At 35.0% G+C, this 19,107-nt stretch overlaps 1 protein-coding gene across 1 annotated transcript in view; it reads left to right on the top strand.

Annotated features, from left to right (window-relative positions):
* The window catches only part of PLEKHA1 (pleckstrin homology domain containing A1), a 53,908-nt gene that overhangs the window by 17,997 nt on the left and 16,804 nt on the right, over positions 1–19,107 (top strand). Inside the window, exons 3-6 of the mRNA XM_045568330.1 lie at positions 4,165–4,221; positions 7,211–7,256; positions 13,241–13,338; positions 16,584–16,709. Coding sequence (XP_045424286.1) covers positions 4,165–4,221; positions 7,211–7,256; positions 13,241–13,338; positions 16,584–16,709 — 327 coding nt within the window. The remainder of the gene's footprint in view (positions 1–4,164; positions 4,222–7,210; positions 7,257–13,240; positions 13,339–16,583; positions 16,710–19,107) is intronic.

Here is a 19,107-nt window from a genome sequence, read left to right as displayed (position 1 = left end):
AACTTTCTCTACCTGTGGAACTCTTTATCTCCAAGTAAAAATTAAAGTTAAATATGGACATATCTGTTACAAGGAAATAGGCAAAGCAAGGGATGAATCCCTAGCAAACTTTCTAAACTGATTTTGTCCAGTGGGCTTCTTGTTGAAGTGAGAAATGGAAAGTCTAGGGAAGAGCGGGGACTTTTAGGAGGTTCTCTTCTGTTTCACAGAACAGAAACTAGATCTCCTGATAACTACTCCAGTTTTCTTTACTGCTAGCTACTGATTTTAGGTTATTCTTTACTGCTGTCTACTGATTTTAGATTAGATAAGAAACATACATGCTAATGTGTGTGTATTTGTTTATATACGATTTGAGTTGTAAGGGACTTTAGTATTAATTTAACCTCCTTAACATAAGAAACCCATCCATCCCTGGTCTTTATTTTAGCTGTTGTTTGAACTACATGTTACTAAAAAATATTATAGTGGGGACAGCTTCAGTTATTTTTTTTTTCTGTGACCCAAAATCTAATTCCTTATATCTTCTACCCATTAATTCTACTTTTGCCCTCTGATTGTCTTATAAAGTAAATTTTAGTCCTTTATGCACAGGTAGCCATTCAAATTCTAGAGGATAATTTGTATGTTAATTCAGTTTATATGATTTGAATACTGACTTTGTATGATACTTTTTTTTGGTAGGAACTGTCTGTTTTCTATCGCTATCCTTATAAAGGTTATTGACAGCCTATTTTTTCCCTTATCTCTGGGTGTAACCAGCTTTCTTGGGTGGTTGCCATCTGGCTATGCAACTATGTGATTATTACCTTTATTTACTTGGTGAGAGTCTGTGGGAGAAACAACAGGTCAGCAAAAAGCAAAAGTGCATGTTTACCTTTTTTTTTTTTAATATAAATCATATTGCTCCCTTTTCTCTTTATCTAGGTCACAATCCCCTGAAAAACCCCATTTCCTAAAGTAGAAACATCATCCTCCTTGACTCCCCCTAATTCCTGTTAACTGGATTCCCATTTGTTCCTGGTTCTCTTCACCCATGTAGGCCATTGCACGGTTCTGCCAACGTTGAACTATTCTCCCCGATTTGTCTCTTTCTCTTCACAAGGTCTGATTGACTTATATATGGTTTCTCCTGAATTGTACTTAAAATTGTTTTTCAATTTTCATGTGTAATAGAGTCTTCTTATAATTCCTCCTTTTATTAGTTATTTCCAAATTAACAGAGCTAAAAGAAGAAGATAAGTACAAAACAGGATATATTTATTACTCTGAATGAAACATGAACTTGAAATTCAGAGGAAGGTTGCAATTATAGCAAGTAGAGGATGTTGAAGTCTTCCTGTAGGTGGTAATATTTGAAGTTGACCTAGAAGGTTGGACGTGATTTTGGCTAACAGGTGGAGAAGTGGTCGAAGAATAATGGGGCAAAGACATGAGAGCAAGAGAGCCTGTGGTATACTTGGAGAATACTTTTCTTTGGCTATAGCAGGGGGAGTATTTATTAAGGTTTATGCTCAGCTAGGTCTTTTTCTCATGAACTTTGTTAAAGCTAGATCTCTACATTGTAATTAACGTATTGGTTTTTCTGGGCATAGCACAGAATTTTAAAATTTTCAGTTCATTCTTATTAATTTTATCTCCTCTTTTCAACTTAGGAGAATTTTTTAAAGTTTTGATTCTGCCAACTGGTGTATTAGACATTATTACCAACTTTGTATCACTTTTAAATATAATAATCAAGACATATCTCTTCATGAAAAGTTTAGTAAAATGTTTTGCTAAGATTATTGTATTAGGTTGAACCATATGGAATTGTCAACATACAACCATTTTGAATTACTTAAAAATGGCAATTTAATATGGTTCAGTCTAGTCTTATGTCAAGGTGCAATAACATGATTATACTGATCATGATAACCCTGATAGAGAAAGAAAATTAGTTTGAGTCACCTGTCTTAGGGAGCCACTTCTTCCTATGATCACTGCTTTGTTTGCCACTAACCATGGCTTTTAAAATTTGTTCTAGTGTATTTCTAGGGATCAGTTTGTGGCTTTCTGTGTTTGGTTGATAATGGTGGAGAATTAAATAATTAAGTAGCTTTATTAGAAAGTGAATTTGATGAGATTTGGAGAAGTATTTGTCAAAATGAGTTCAGGAACTCGTAAATAACTAATGACTTATTTCCCTTTTTACTTAAATGTCATATTAGTTTATTATTTCTTGTTCATTGTCAGGTAACACATTTTGAAACACAGTTTTTTCCAGTTGAACTTGACAGTAATACTAGTCCATAGAAAATGGATATTTTGAATATTCTTTTTCTCCCAGGTGCTTATGTTTCCCTATACTGTGCTACTATTTAATCTGTGACTCTTTACATCATATTTTTGTTTCTCATTTCTCTTCCTTACACAAAGCCTTAAATTTCTCTTCTGCTAGTTAAAATAATAGACTTTTGGAAAACTTAAAAAAAATTATTACCCTTGAATGGGAGGATAACAGTGTTTGAAAAAATCACTTTGGTAATAATTAGAGGTTCTTAAAGATATTTTCACATTTCCTTTCCTTATCCAAAATTTAAAAAACAAAACAAAAAACCTCTAAACGTAAAATATTATGTATAAGATTACAACTAACCTTTTAATGTTATACATTAAAGATTATAATTTTATTTTATATCCACATTTATTATGTATGGTTTATATTTGGAAGTTTATACATAGTATACAGTTTAAAGCAGAACATGATGCAGTTTTACAATACATATAAGTGAAAGTTTTAAAAAGATCTGTCCCTGTCAACAATAACCAACCAGTTCATGTTTGGGAATCTTAAGTCTGAAATATCTAGGCTTCCAGTAAGCTTATAGAGGTCTGAGAAACTTCCTAATTATTCATTAGAATAAGACCATACTTTTTTTTTAAAAAGGTATATTAGTATAAAGTAAGTTAAAAGGTGAATCCTGCTTAATCTCCAGTGGAGGTAATTTTCAAAATCAAGAATGTTTTAATTTTACTTTTGAAATCTTCTGTCATTTGTTTCCTATATTTCATATATTCTTTGTTACTTTTTCCTGGATTCTTTTATCTGGTTTTCCTACCTCCATCATCCCCCTCTGTAGTCTATCCAGTTTATTATATAACAGGATATATTAATTAAAGCAAATTTTGATTACAGGTCTGCTCAGAAGCCTTCTTCATTGGTTTCAAATTCTCTAGGTATAAATTCCTTGCTACTTTGTTTTTATTTAGGTCCTCTTTGTTTCGATTCTCAGTTCAAGTTCTCAGACCGTGGCTCTGTGCTGCAATCCTGTATAGCACTGTAGTATAGCCCAGCACAGCCACTTACCGCTTCTAGCACAGAGCTTCTGTGTATCTTCAGCTGCTTGCCGTAGTTTATGTTTTCTCTGCCTGGAATATTCTCTGTCCTGTTTTTTGTGTTTCCAAATTTTCCTTTAAAATCCAGCTTAAATGTTGTTCATTCCTTCAGAATCTTTCCTCATAGCTTCAGCCAGAAGTGATTTTCCTTCTTCGTAATTCTTTACCCTTATGTCTTTTATGACACAAGCCACATCTAAAACTTGTTTAGGGAAAAATAAAAGTATTTTCTGTGAAAGTTCCAAAATATACATACCTGGCACATGATTTAAAGAGAATTAATTAATAATTTTTTTGGAAAAAAGTATCAATGTAGATTAAATATGATATTAAAAACACTAAACCATTTAAAGGGGGAAAAGCTAATCCATTTTTTCAAGAGATATATTTGGTAAATGTTAATAGAACAAAGTAATATGTACAGTCTTTTAAAATTTCTTAAAATTATATTTCTTTTATGTCTCTAACTGTTTTCCCATTGCTTTCAGGAACAGAATCTCATCTTGTTTATGGCTTTTTAAGCTCATGAAAAAGATTATTAGTTTAGCTACAGTGATAAAAATAGCCTTTTAGTCCTAGAGTGCATTATGATGGAACAGTAGAGTTCAGTTTTGTTATTCAGGTTGTCAGCTTGATTTCAGATGCAGTAAACACTTGAACTGAAAAAAGTTGATTTGTAAAATGTGATATTAAAAAAATCTAATTTCTTAATTTTTGGTATATGTGGAATATTATAGTATAAAATAAATGTTGGGTATTAATTATATATTAATAATTTATTTCCAGAACCTACCTTCTGGATCATCACGTGTTGGAGCCATTAAACTTACCTACATCTCAAAGGTAGTCCTTATACATTGTCTTATATTCATCTGTGAATTAAAACCCCTCTGAGTGGGAGTATGACTGGAAGTAGCAGTTTCCTTCTTATGTCTGGTGGTATTCAGGTTCATATCATGCTGAAAACAGTACCTGATTACTGTGTTTAGGAAGTTCTTTAAATTGATAAAATTAGGAAGAATATGAATTTACTTATAGGGTGTGACAAATTGCCAAAGTTAACATTAACTTTTTTGACAGGTATATGAACATCAGAAAGGGAGAAATCAGTTAACAATCAGGTTCTACCTTGAGAAAATCTGGAGAATTTTCTAAGTCTGTATTATGTTTATTTAGACTGTTTCCAACTTTTAAATTCTGTTGTCTTTGACCCTGTGTTTCTTAATGTTTTATTTTGAGGAAAATGTGGACAATTTTCATGTTAAAAGGATGATTTTTCTCTTTTTTCGCTTTGTCTTTACTAACTTATGTTTATTGTTTGTAAATTGGTTTTTCTGGTATTTTTGCTGTACTGTTTATCTTTTATTTTCAAAAACGTAGATTTTTATGTTGGTCAGATAGCTTTTTTTCCTTACTTTATTATTTTTGAGACAGAGTCTCACTCTGTCTCCCTGGTTGGAGTACAGTGGCATCATCACAGCCTGCTGCAACCTCAAACCCCTAGACTCAAGCAATTCTCCTGCTTTAGCCTTCTGAGTAGCTGGGACTATAGGCGTGTGCCAAGATGGCCAGCTAAGTTTTTCTATTTTTTTTGTAGAGACGGTGGGGGGAGGGGGGTGTCTCACTCTTGCTCAAGCTGGTTTCAAACTCCTGGCCTCAAGCAGTCCTTCCTCCTTGGCCTTCCAGAGTGCTAGGATTACAGGCTTGAGCCACGGTGCCTGGCTCTTACTTTCTTCTAGTAGTGTTTTGGGAACTGAGCTAGAGACGCTGAGGTACTAGCCCTGTGGTGATTTTTGTGTTTTACACAAAAACCATAAAAGTTTGTTGATGACTTAAAATATGAGATGCAAAAGGTAGCAATATTGTTATTAAGTAATGTGTACCATTATGCATATACTGTGATCTGTTGGCAAAGGTAGATCACTTCAACAAAAGACTAATTTATGAATGTACCTCTGTTTAGAAGACAGATTTTTTAATAAATAAAACAGTTTATTATCAATATTACATAGAGCTATTCATTCTCATTGACCAAAAAAAAAAAAAAAAAATAATAATTGGGCTTGGAAAATAAAAACTACATATTTAAAAGGAAACCTTTTCTCTTAAAGTCATACTATGTAAATTTACAAAAGACAAATCCTGTTTAAGTATACCTCAAGTGTTTCTGTTAATTCAAACATTTATAAAATGCTACAGGGTAGCTTGCAGCTTAAATTCAAAGATTATTAATATTATTAGGAAGCATAGAATTCTATTGTAAAATAAACTTCAAAGCCCCAGTTTGCTTCGTTGCTTGATTATGTGCATAATGTAACATAAATACATTGCCAAGCAGTTTTTACTCTCAGCAGACTGATGCCGGAAGGCCTGTTTTATTGGAATAGGTGGTTGAGGGAGACAGTGCCCATTTGCCTATATCTTTTTAATTGTTGCTTGGTCTTTTTTAAAAAATGGGTGTTATTTTTTGAAATAAAGTATTAATTCAGTACAGCAGGCAGGGTGACTGGCCAGCTGCTTTTCCCACCTGCATTGCTCCCCTTTGAAAATATAACCTCTTTTCTGGCTGGGCGCGGTGGCTCACACCTGTAATCCTAGCCCTCTGGGAGGCCAAGGCGGGTGGATCGCTCGAGGTCAGGAGTTTGAGACCAGCCTGAGCAAGACCCCATCTCTACTAAAAATAGAAAGAAATTATCTGGCCAACTAAAAATATATATAGAAAAAATTAGCCGGGCATGGTGGCACATGCCTGTAGTCCCAGCTACTCGGGAGGCTGAGGCAGTAGGATCGCTTAAGCCCAGGAGTTTGAGGTTGCTGTGAGCTAGGCTGACGCCACGGCACTCTAGCCTGGGCAACAGAGTGAGACTCTGTCTCAAAAAAAAAAAGAAAATATAATCTCCTTTCTGTACAGTTCTGTTAACTTTTATCTCTGTCCTAAGCTTACCAAAGTTTGAATTGTACAGTTTGTACTCTACTTTAGACATGTCACTTTTTTTCCAGAATTTATTTCTGGAACAAACTTCAGTGTGACTCAGAGCTGTGAATTTGTAGTTTAGAGCAGTGAGAAACCCCAGACTTAGAATTCCTTTTGAACGTACAAAACAGATGTTACAGTTGTGAGTTCTATCATTGGGCAACAGCATGGCAATGGTTGTGAATGGGCTGCCAAGAGCTACTTTATTTAAAGGGATAGCAGCAACCAGGTGCAGCTCATTGCTTCACCTTCTGAAATGAACCATGTGCTGCATTTAATGAAGTGACCCCATTATCCTGGGGTATTCTCCTGTACAAGAGGGGATCAAGTGCCATTTTGGTTTCCTCATAGCAGATTAATGCTTTAATTAATTAAGATTAAAAATTTAAATGCTTGTATTTTAGGGCTTTAAATACACAATCTCTCCCTTGTCTACAACCATTTTTGCTTACAAATTATTTATAGCTAATTTAGAAATATGTTATTTGGGAAGAATTCATAGTTTCTATAGAGTACTCATTGAGGATATTTTGAAAATTATGTTAAACTAAAAGTATTTGTATATGGACATAAAGCCTAATGATTTACTTTCAATTTCTCCTTCACATGTTCTTTGAAGAAAAACCAAGTTTGTTTAAAGAAAACATGGAAGTATCATTTGTTATATCTTATAGTTGAGACTCACATCCTATATTTAATTTACTATTCTTTTTCAGTTGCCTTTAAAGTTTAATTTTAGATCTATTTGCCAAATGCGTATAACTATTGGGAAATCATACATCTGGAAGTTCACATGGTATTTAAGATTGGTTATAGGAGAAAATGAAGTGAGTAACTTATCTTTATTTTTCTCATTAGGTTAGCGATGCAACTAAGCTAAGGCCAAAGGCTGAGTTCTGTTTTGGTAAGTAGCCATATTTTATGTTAGTTATTTTAAATTAAACTGATATAATTACATCATATTGTAAAAGAAATCACAAAAGACCACACAAAACACACCTATGACTTAATGAATTATTCTAAGGAGAATTCCCTTGTAACCACCATACCGATAAGGAAGTAAAACTTTGCCCTTCCACCTCTACCCTTGAAGCCTCTTTCCTGTGGCCCATCCTAGCCACAAGCTTCTCCCTCCATCCATATGTAACTGTTATCCTGGTATTTATAATAATCACCTCCAGCGAGATTTGAGGTAATTTTTAACTTTCTATTTCATTCTATATTAAATACATAAATAATGCAAAGGAGTTGGTCTTCAGCTTGTGGGTAATAGAGAAATTTACAGTTAAGGGGCAGGTGTAGGTGAAGGTATTGGATTAACTTGTTCAGCAAATGCTTAGTGGATGCCTAGTACATGCCAGGCATTGTGCTTGGCACTGGGGCTATGAGATGAACAAGAAGCAGTTGCTGTCCTTAAGGATCTCACAGGCTGGTTGCTTCATGGACAGATACAATACCAGGTAATTATCATTGCATTTGTCACAATTAGTAGATAAAGGGGTGTGCAGTCTATTAAAGAAACACAATCAAAGAGCTTCAAATGCTTATTGGGGAGCTCAGGAGTCAGGGGAGCCACACTAGAGGAGGAGATACTTGAGTTGGTGGCCAGCTAGACTCCCGATCATCCTTCACCACTGGGGAGAAAAGGTGGAGGACCGTGTGGGCAGAGGCATGGGGGCAAAAGAGTGTGGTATGTGTGGAACTGACAGTGAAGTTGGAGGGGATGATGAGAAGCTGGAGAATATAAAGGCAGGTGGGAGCCAGGCTTCAGTGTGTTGACAAGGGATGTGTTCTATTATTTTGAAAAAGGGAGGAGAGAAAGATAGCATCTAGAAGCAGACATAAGGTGAAGGAGGTTGGTTTGCTTTTTTGTACGAATAGAGAAGTTTTGATGCAGGTAGATTACAAGTAAGTGGCTTTTGAACCACATATACACTACTATATGTATGAACTACGACATGTAAGGTCTTGAGTTAGGATGGTGGCAATGGGAGAAAAAGGAAAAATGAAAAACATTAGAAGGAAAAGGGCAGGGACTTGGTGGCTGGATATGTGGGAGTTGAAGGGAAGAGAGAGGTAGCAGGGAAGTTTGCTTTAAGGAAAGAAATGAAGAATCAGGGAGATCTGATTAGATAGGGTGAAATGTTTGCTAAGGAGTTTGAAATGGGGGAGAACTTGCCAACGGAAATCATCAGGTAACAGTATATGAAGACTAGATGGAGCTTGAAGATGAAGAATGGAGAAATTTGGATTTTTAAAATAGTGGGTGATAGTTGAAGCTGGGAAAATTGATATCCCCTCAGAGAGTATGTTAATGGAAGGGACAAAAATTTGAGGTGGCCAACAGACATCAGAAGGGAATATTTTACATTAAAATAAAAAAGATACTTTTTGGGGATAGAATTGATACTAAAGATCTTTGCCCTCTTTTGCTTGCAAAGGGAAGGTTTCTTCTGTGGACAGTATGTTAGGAGTTGTATGTATCCAGTAAGAAAATATGATATGAGCAGGATGAAATATAGCTGTTCAGGGAATCCTCTATAATGCTTTTATCACTACTAAGAAACTACCTAAAATGTTACATGTTTATTGCAAATTATAATTTTGATTACTAAATAGGAAAATTTGCCTCATGGCCTTGTGAATGAAAGGCTATTGGGGGCAAGTCAAGTAACAGAGAACTTGGAATTTTAGAACATACAATCCACATACTTTTGACAAATCTTTTTTGGTAAAATCTCAAACTTATACTTAAAAAAATAGTAATATGTAGTAATAGATTCAACATTCGTAGTTATTGGGGATATTTAGAGTGGGTAATTTTCATTGGAATCAGAGATTAGTCATTTACTGGTTCTGTCAGTAGTTTATTAGTCCTCTAGTGGGAGTAGAGAAGAGATTCATAAAATGCTGTCTTCAGAGAGAAAGGCACTGGCTTCTAAAATAGAACCACAACTTCCATTCAGAATGACAACACATATCCTCTCAAATTGCTCCAAAACAGTGAGAACAAGAAACACTCAGACCATCTTTGATGAAGGGAGCAGATATCTGTAACCCTCAGTGTACAGAGATTGAGAGTAGTTGGAGGAATGGTAGGTAATTTAGCAGAATACAGGAACAGACCAGTGAAAAGCTCACCGTTTGTAGACTGCCCCAGCCCAACTCTAGACAGGCTTAAGTACAGGCGGTACACTTTCTGGGGGAAGCAATAGTGAGGAGGGACCAAAAAATAGGAACTTTGTTTCAATGTCCATATAAGAAGCAACCTCTAGTCCCTACCTCTATCTGGCTCAGTCAGTCAGCCACCCTTCCTCTATCCTAGCAGGAAATGGGATAAATGCAGTCTCCAGAAATAGAATCAGTGAGGCTCCATGCTTGGGACACTAGTTCCAGAGAAGGAAAGGAATGAGGCATGAAACTGAAAATAGGAGGATTAAATGAAAGTCTGCATGGTGAATTCAACCCTTTCCTGCATCCAGCCTGAGCGCACTGGGCAGCCAGGTTTAGGTGGGATGAGACTCTGAATACCCCAGAGAAAAGACCCATAGGTCCTGACATCTGGACATTTTTACCAGGGGGGCTTACCATAGTTGACCTCCGAGGTCCAACAATCAAAAACCCTGCAACAACTCAAGAGAGCTTCCTTTCAGTCTTTTTAGTAACTTGCTTTTAAATATGAACAGTTAGCCTAGGATTATTGAACACTTGAGGAGAGGGAATTATCAAGTAGGAAAAGGAACATGAGACTAGGCAAAACTCAGAAGAAAAGTCATTTAAAAGTAAAACAAAGGTAAAGACAGATAATAGGAAAGAGATAAGAAAATGAGAAACTCCGTCAAGGAAGTTCAACATTTAATAGAGAAAGAGTTTAGAGAAAACAGAGTGGAGAAAATTGACAAAGGAATGGTATGATAGAATGTCTCATAACCACTTAATCTATAACCATATTTGAACCATAACCAGTTGATCCTAGGCTGTGAGGTAATTTTTATTTGTAGTTAAGCTAATGTTTGTGCCTAAAATTTCATCCATTTGATGGATTCATGCATATTATAAAAATTTGAGATAAAGAAGTACTCAAGTGAAAAGGGTAGGAAGGACATAAGCCCCTGGGGACGCATTTATTATTCAAGATGAAACCCTTGCTAAAAGCATGGCAACTTAGTGGTGTTAAAAGTTTTTTTTTTTTTTTATTATTCAAAGCTTTTTTCTTTCATTTCCTGTCTCTTCCCACCCCACCGCCCATATTGCTAATATACCACTTTTCAGTAATTTGCTTTATGTTTTTTTACAATGCTTTCTTTTTGGAAATCTCCAGATGATGACAATAAGGAAGAATGTCTATTCTATCCCAGACACTGCATTAGTTTCTTTACATCCTTCATCTTCACCTCTTAAGGAAAGGGTGGGTGGCATTCCCATTTTATAGATGAGGAAGATGGGGCTCAGAGAGATTGAATGATGTTTATAAGATGATATTGCTTATAAGTCCATAAGCTAGTCAGGTCTGAGTGATGCCAGGCTCTGATTTTTTTTCTACATCATATCACCATGCTCCTCTTGCTATGAAATAATTCTTAAGGAATATGAACATTTATTCAAACTGCAAGGTACGCTAAGAGTCTTTTTAGGGATATATTTGCTTCTTGGACCTTATATAAATATTATTCATTCAAAACTACATGTATTAAGCATTTGCTTTGTACCATATGTAGTGTATTAATAAGTGCTTAGATTTTCAAACTCTTCAGATGGTCTGGGAAGATTCCCAAAATAACATTGAAGGGAAGAAGTCATTAAGGGGAGAGCTCCGCTTCAGCCTAAGCCGGAAAAAGACTGTAAAAGGAGGACTTAGTGATTGCTAGAAATTAAAAACATAAGTTTTCTGTTGACATATATAATGTCCTAGTGAGTTAGTAATTTATCTTAATATATATTTGTGGCATTTATAAATGCCATAGAAAGATATAAAAGATACAAAAGAACAGATTTACAGTGTATTAAATTCTTTAAGTTTCCAGACTAGTTTTGTAGCACTTCATAAGATATGCTTTGACTTCCTTTCTAAAGCTGTCATCTCAATTCAAGGAAGCTCTGGTTTAGAGTGTCTTGGTCTCAGTCCCAATTTCAAAATCTTGTGTGTTTGAGAAATAATTTTTTTTGCTTGAGGGTTTTCGTTTCCCTCTTCTCTTAGTCATGCTCAGCTGGGTGCTAGTATATTATGTAAAATGGTGGAGACTCCTGGAAGTTATTTTTGTATTTGAACAATTGAAACAGTGTAATTATACCTTAGCTCCTAGAATAATATTTGTGTTTTAAAAAATAAACGCATTGATGTATAATAAATAGCTTTAACTCAGGAGTTGATGATGGTAGTTTGTAGACAATTGTATATGCGGTTGTGCTTTGCTTGATACAAATAGATAGTCCCTAAAGGGAAATGTATAAATTAAATTGCCTAAAAAGTTCCAAATGTATTATGCTTTTAAATACAAAGAAATTCATAGGGGCTGGAAAAATAAATCTTAAGTTATGGAGATTTTTCTAAATATGAAATCTAGAGGCATTTAAGGAAAAGATGGGTAGAATATTTCTGTTTGATCAAAGATAACTGTGAACAGAGTGAAAAGACAAAAGTGACAGACTGGGAAAAGTACTTTTAATAAAACAAAAAGGATTTATAGACACTACTATAAATAAAAAATATATGAACAACTCAGGAGAAGTATGGGTAAGGAAAATAAAGTTTACAAAACAAATATAGATAGCTTATAAACATACAAAACTAATTTATCTCAATAATCAAAGAAACTCATATTAAACAAGTTATAATCATTCACCAGTTAGGTTGTTAAAGAGCACTGTATCAGTCAGAGTCTGGTCAGGAAAATGCCACACTAGGTATTTCAAACCCAAGAGATTTGTTGCCAGAAATTGGTTACCTACATGTTGGAAGGCTGAAAGAGCACAAAGGGAATACTGAAGTAACCCAGAAATGAGAAACTGCACGATGCAACTACCACTCCTGAGGCTAGAGAGACACAAGGGAAGAAGACCAAGGGCTGCGGAGGAGAAGCCACTGGGAGGCTAGTTATTAGCATCTGAGGTGCTCTGCTAGGCTGGGGTAGGGAGCAGCAGAAGGCCTGGAACAGTAGTAGCTCGTTGTATGCTGCTGTTGGAGGGAGGTTATCAAGAACAGGAATCAGCAAGAGGGTTTCCTCTCCCATCCCCCACTCCTACCTTGCAGTCAGTCCCTGCATTGGCCCAACACCACCCCTGCTAGGGTCTAGGAAGTATTGTTTGCAGACTCCCAGCCCCAGTGTCACAGAGGCTTTGAAAACTGGAAACTAGAGATATCCACAGGTACTAATAACCAGCATTGCTGAGGGGTATTAGATGAAAATACACCTTTGCATATGCTGTCAGTAAGTGTGTAAATAGATTCAATCTTCTGGGAAGACAATTTGCTAACCCCTCTAAGTATTTTAAATGTGAATTGTGTTTGACCCAACAATTTCTTGACAGTCTGTGACAAGAAATTTATCCCACAGATATGCTAGCCCAAGTATGGAGAAATATATGGATATGATGTTTCATTGTGATATTTTATGTAATTTCAAAAACTGGAAATAGCCTAAGTATCCATCATTAGAGGATTGACTAAATATATTGTGGTATATCCATTTAATGAAAAACATGACCGTAAAAAATAAGAGTTTTACCTGTGTTATTGTGTGATAAAAGCAGTATTATGTGTGGTTTGACATATTTTATGAAATCCAAGAGAGTCACAGTGTCGAACCTGAGGTTTCTCAGCTACTGCAAACATAAATTTAGAGGTAACACGTACAATATTTCCTGTGTTTATTTTTTTTCTCTCAACAGTTATGAATGCAGGAATGAGGAAATACTTCCTACAAGCCAATGATCAGCAGGACCTCGTAGAATGGGTAAATGTGCTGAACAAAGCTATAAAAATTACAGTAAGTATTTGTATATTTTTGAAAAATTTTCAACATCTGGAAGTAATCTTTATATTTTGAAAATACACCTACTGAATGTCCCTAACTTACCAATAAGTTTCATACTCAAGCTTTGTTTAAAAGGCAGGTATTCAGAAAGTGAATACATTTTCTTGTACATGGTGACTGTCAGCCCTTTAATCAACCCATGAATACCTTTTTAACCTGTTACATACCTAATAAGGATATAGGTTACTGTAGATCTTAACCACTGCTTTTAACAATGTTTCTAGGGGAAAACGAACTTAGTATGTAGAGTTCTACCTGGAGGATTTTTTTTTTTTTCTTCCAGACTAGTATGAGACTTCCTGCCACCTGCCTAGGTAATAGGAATGGGCACTCCTGTCTTCTAAGCCATGACTGGGACTGGTATCAGATAGGGCAGGAGTTGAAGATATGAGCAGGCTAAGGGGAGGTGAAGGCTAGACATGAGGTACAGGGACAGGTATTGGGTCTGAAGAGTTGTGCAGCCAGACTGTCCTGCCCGTGTGCCCTTGGGGATTCTGTCTCAGGCTCTAAACTTCTTTCCTCACCCGATTTTCCCCCTTGAGTCCCAGGGGTTGGTACCTTTGCCCTCTTTTCCACTGCTACAACTTCTTGCTTCCAACCTGGGCTTCTTTTCTTTTTGGTTTTCTGATGAACATTAATATTTATTGATTATTTACACTGTTGCCAGGTCTTAGACTGAAGGTTTTATTCAAGTTATCTGGAAAAGTAAGGCTTAGAAGGATTGAATGACTTTTACAGTTTTCATAGCTGGTAAATTATGGAGCTGGGGGCCCAGCCCAGTCCAGTTTGTGGGCTTTGGATCCAGAACTCTGAAGCGCTGTACCTTACTGCTTCCTGAACAATGAGGCTTCTCCTTATTCTTTCATTCCTAAAGCAAAAAACAAACTTTACTAAGAGAGTTTACTACTGATGATGGTGAACAAAGGGACAGGTTCTGTTCCAATTGTACCTTGCCTTACCCTTTTCCCCTTACACACTTGTAGAGAAACACAAAGTAGGCCCCTTGGAAAGGGTGGAGAAGGAGTTCCTGTATGTTTTTACTGAGGTGCTGTTAGTTTACTGACCCTAAATGACTTATTCTTAAAGAACATGTGCCCTGAAAGTCAGCATGTGTTAGTTACTTGTTAGTTTCCATCTAAAAATGAATGATTCCATATTTGTATCAGAGCACAATAAAGAGTTAACATAGCTAAAGCTGTTCTCAGAGTTAAGTCAAATTTTTTGTCTTGTGCTAGAACAGCTTGTTACCACATGACAGAAAACGCCTACGCACTGCATCTGATCTGTACATGAAGCAGAAGTTATTTTAGGTTTCTGCAGTTTCAGGAAAGCAATTTTTTGAAGTGATTCAGACATACATATTTTTAAAAGGTTTTAGCTGATTGTTTTTAGGTTTTTTAGTAAATATTGCCTACTTGGAAAATTTCTTTAGAAAGGCAGTATCTAGTAACTTTACTGACTTAATTCATTTTTTACAATTTGTAGTAATAAGCAGCACTGGTTTCTTAGTGCCTTAAGAGAAAAAGTGAATGGTCTCAGTTTTGGGGGCTTCACTATAGATTTATTGAATTGGAATTTCTGGGTATGAAGCCTTGGAATTGTATGTTTTTAATAATGTTCCTGGGTGATACCTTTTTGCACACTAAAGTATGAGAAACCACACTGCTTTGGGATCACACTAATAAATGGTGGCGTCTTTGAATACATTGTGAATGGTGTCCTCTGTAGTTCTGCCAATACCGTTAACAGGATTAGCTATGTGACAGGAAAATTATTTAAGTTTTTGTACTAGTACTTCTGTGATTGTCAGTAGTGTTTGTCACGTTTCTGAAAGATTTCAAGATCTCCAAATGCCCCTTAATTCACCAGAGAGAGACTAAATTATGTTGAACATCATAATTGATGCTGAAAGTATTTTGTTACATTTTATTCACAGCCTTAAAATTTATAATTCAAATACAGACTGCATGCTTAACAGTCTATAGATAGAAATAATAATTAGCCGAGTACCTTATTCCCCGATTAGTCTACATAAGAAAAGCTAAAATAGATGTTCAACATTAGTGATACCTCTGATTTTTGATTCTGCTTTAATGAGGTATTAATATACAAGACTCTGCTGTTATCACAGTAATTGTCTGTTTATATTTGTGAGTGTTTTATCACTAGTACAAGGATTGGAACTCCTTCTTTATTATTTATTTATTTATTTATTTAGAGACAAGAGTCTCACTGTCACCCTGGGTAGAGTGCAGTGGTGTCATCGTAGTTTACTGCAACCTCAAATTCCTGGGCTCAAGGGATTCCTCCTGCCTCAGGTTCCCAAGTAGCTGGGACTATAGGCGTGTGCCACCTCGCCTGGTTAATTTTTCTATTTTTAGTGGAGACAGGGTCTCACTCTTATTCAGGATGGTCTAGAACTCCTGACCTCAGGTGATCCTCCTGCCTCAACCTCACAGAGTGCTAGGATTACAGGCATGAGCCACCACCCCCGGTCTCCTTTAAATTTCTAATGAGAAGTTTTATTTTATTTTGAACATTTTGATTTTTGACTTATGTTAAGAATTTATTATTCTTTTTTCCTGCTGAGTTTGGATTCATCATTGAGTCAGTCTTTCAACATTCATTGAGTCCTTACTATGTTTGTGGTAGTAGACTTTGTCTTGAAGCCAGGAAATATTGAATATACCATGATCTCTGTCCTCAGGACCTTGGTAAGAATGGAGGAAAGGGAGGATTAACAGCAACAAGCTATAAGCCAATATTGAGTGCTCTGATAAACAGAGTATAGAGTATAGTCCTTGAGTTTGAAGTGTTACATAAACTTGACTAGAATGTCATAGAACCAGGATCTAAACCCATGTTGCCTAAGGCCTCTGAGCCTCTGTTTTCTTACCTCTCAGATAGGAGTACTGCCCCTATGCATAGGGTTGATAGGAAGAGTAAATGAGAAGCTGTATGAAATAGTACTTTCCTATGTAAGCACTCAGGGAGTGCTGGCTGTCTTTATAAAGGATTACTCTAACAGGAAAATTAGTGGGAGAACTTACAGGAGTACATACACACACACTATAAATAATTTTTATATAAATTTGTGGGTTACATGTAAGTGGATGATTAATTAGAAAGTCTGTGATAAAAGAGGCTCACATATATAATGCTGGTTGCAAAATGATTCATTTTATTTACTATTTTAGGTACCAAAGCAGTCAGACTCACAGCCTAATTCTGAAAACCTAAGTCGCCAGGGTGATTGTGGAAAGAAGCAAGTGTCTTACAGAACTGATATTGTTGGAGGTGTACCCATCATTACTCCAACTCAGGTGGTAGATTAATTCTTCTATCGTGTGAGGGTCTCATCATTGTATGTTGATTATTGTATTGTTATCAAAACTAAAACAATACATCTTTACTGAATTAATATACTGAATTATTACAAAAATTTTATTTTTGTTTATTTCAAAAGCATATGTTTATTATGAAAAATATGGAAATCACAGATAAACAACACAAAGTTTTTCATGTTTTCTCTGAGCTTTTCTTCTGTGTACTTTCCCCCTCAGAAATGAAGATATGAATTATATATTAGACTTTGTAAACAGATTTTTTTTTACTTACATCATGAACATTTTCCAAGTCATCAGAAGTTCTTCTATATCATTTATAAGGACTGCATAGTATAATAGTTCTTCCATGGATTTACTATAATTTACAAGTCCTCTCTTGTTGGACAAATAGAGTATTTTTTTTCTTTTATAGATAATGCTATGATGAACATTCTTGTAGCTTAAACCTTAGAGACATAGATGATATTTTTTAAAGAATAAATTACTAGAAATAAAATTGCTGAGTCATAGAGTTTGCAAATATGTATACTTTTTTAAACCTGTGTTTTTCTACAACCTGGCCTGTGTGAGCTAAACAGAGGACTGGAATTTTTCTTAATTCTATCCCCAAATTACTGATATGCCAAATTAAGTCTTCATTTAGGTATTAGGAAAAATGTAAATTGATAAACAATTTTTAATGAGGTTAAAACTTTTGTATGAACTTAAATTTCTTGTGTTGCTATTGAAGGAATGAGTTTGTAATGCAAATTAAATTACTAGTAGTTGAGAAACCAAGAATTTTAAAGTAATTAATCTATATCGCCAATCTTAGGCATTTTCATTACCTGTGTGTCTTTTAAACTTAAAAGAATTTAACACTTTATAAATCTTTTAAATCAAATTGTATTATACACCACATTTTCTAGTCTTTTGCCAGGGGAGGGTGATTAATAGAAAGAGAAATCTTACGTTAATTAATTAACCATTGACTACTTTCTTTATGATCCACAAAGGGATTATTAATGAACAAAAATCCTTGCTCTAGTGGGAGCTTACATTTTTCACCATAGTTGGATAAAAAATAAGCTAGGATTTGTATGTGTTTTTACGTTTTCCAAAAGTAATGATTTTAACCAATTAAATTTCTGGTTATCATGTGTCTGAATTAAGCTTCTTTCACTTGTATTATGACTTGTGTTGACATAAGGGACAAGACTATTGGTATATATTTGAATTAAGATATTGTTGTAGTTTGTATCTGTGGCTGTTTAAATTTTGTATAGAATTAAGATTTTGTTGCATTTTAATTTTGGTATAGATTTTTTGATGGATTCTAGGATTCTGTGACCAAGTGCCATTAAAAAGATCCCAAAGAATTCTATTGCTTTATTTTTTGTAGTATAGTTTTTAAAAATTATAAGGTAATATTTACTTATAAAAGCATTTGGATGATAAGGTAATAAGAAAATGTTAAATAAGTCTCATTTGCATGATAAATTTATTCAGTAAATATTGGGTAAACAGTGAGCTAAGTGCTGAGATTACAAAATTAAGTAATAATTAATGTTGATCTGTCTAAATATAGAATAGGTTGAAAATTCTTCAAGATTTGTTTGACTCTTAAAAGACTTAAATTTTCTCTTGAAATTTAGATATTCTTGAAAATACACTTTGGACTTGTGGGATTCTAGATTATCAGATGTTATAAATAAACAGGAAACCAATGCTTTGAGGAACATGAAAACCTGAGTAGAGTTAGTTTTTTTAAAATATTGGACTTAACGTGTAAAACATAAAACTACAACACTTTAAATTAGGAGCATAGGAGAAAGTCTTCAGGATCTAGGACTAGGCAAAGAGTTTTTAGACTTGACATCAAAAGCATGGTCCATAAAGGCAGAAATTGATAAATTGGGCCTCATCAAAATTAATAATGTTTGCTCTGTGAAAGACCCTGTTAAGAAGATGAAAAAAAGCTACAAAACTGGGAAAAAATAATTTGCAAGCCACATATCCAACAAAGGACTTGTGTCTAGAACGTATAACAAAATACTCAGAACCAAAGAGTGAAAAACCCAAGAAATCCAATTAGAAAATGGGCAAAAATCGTTAACAGATATTTCACCAAAAGGTAAAAGATTTACAGTTGACAAATAAGCCCATGAAAAGATGTTCACTGTCATTAGCCAGTAGGGAAATGCAAATTAAGATCATAATGAGATATCACTGTACACCTGTCAGAACGGCTGAAATAAGAATTAGTGACAACACAAATGATGACAAGGATGAGGAGAAACTGTATCTCTCATACATTGCTGATGGGAATGTAAAATAGTACAGCCACTCTGAAAAACAGTTTGGCAGTTTGTTTGTTTTTTTTTAATAAAAGTAA

The sequence above is a fragment of the Lemur catta genome, chromosome 14, assembly GCF_020740605.2.
Source record: "Lemur catta isolate mLemCat1 chromosome 14, mLemCat1.pri, whole genome shotgun sequence".
NCBI lineage: Eukaryota > Metazoa > Chordata > Mammalia > Primates > Lemuridae > Lemur > Lemur catta.
This window is presented reverse-complemented; position numbering and strand designations above follow the sequence as displayed.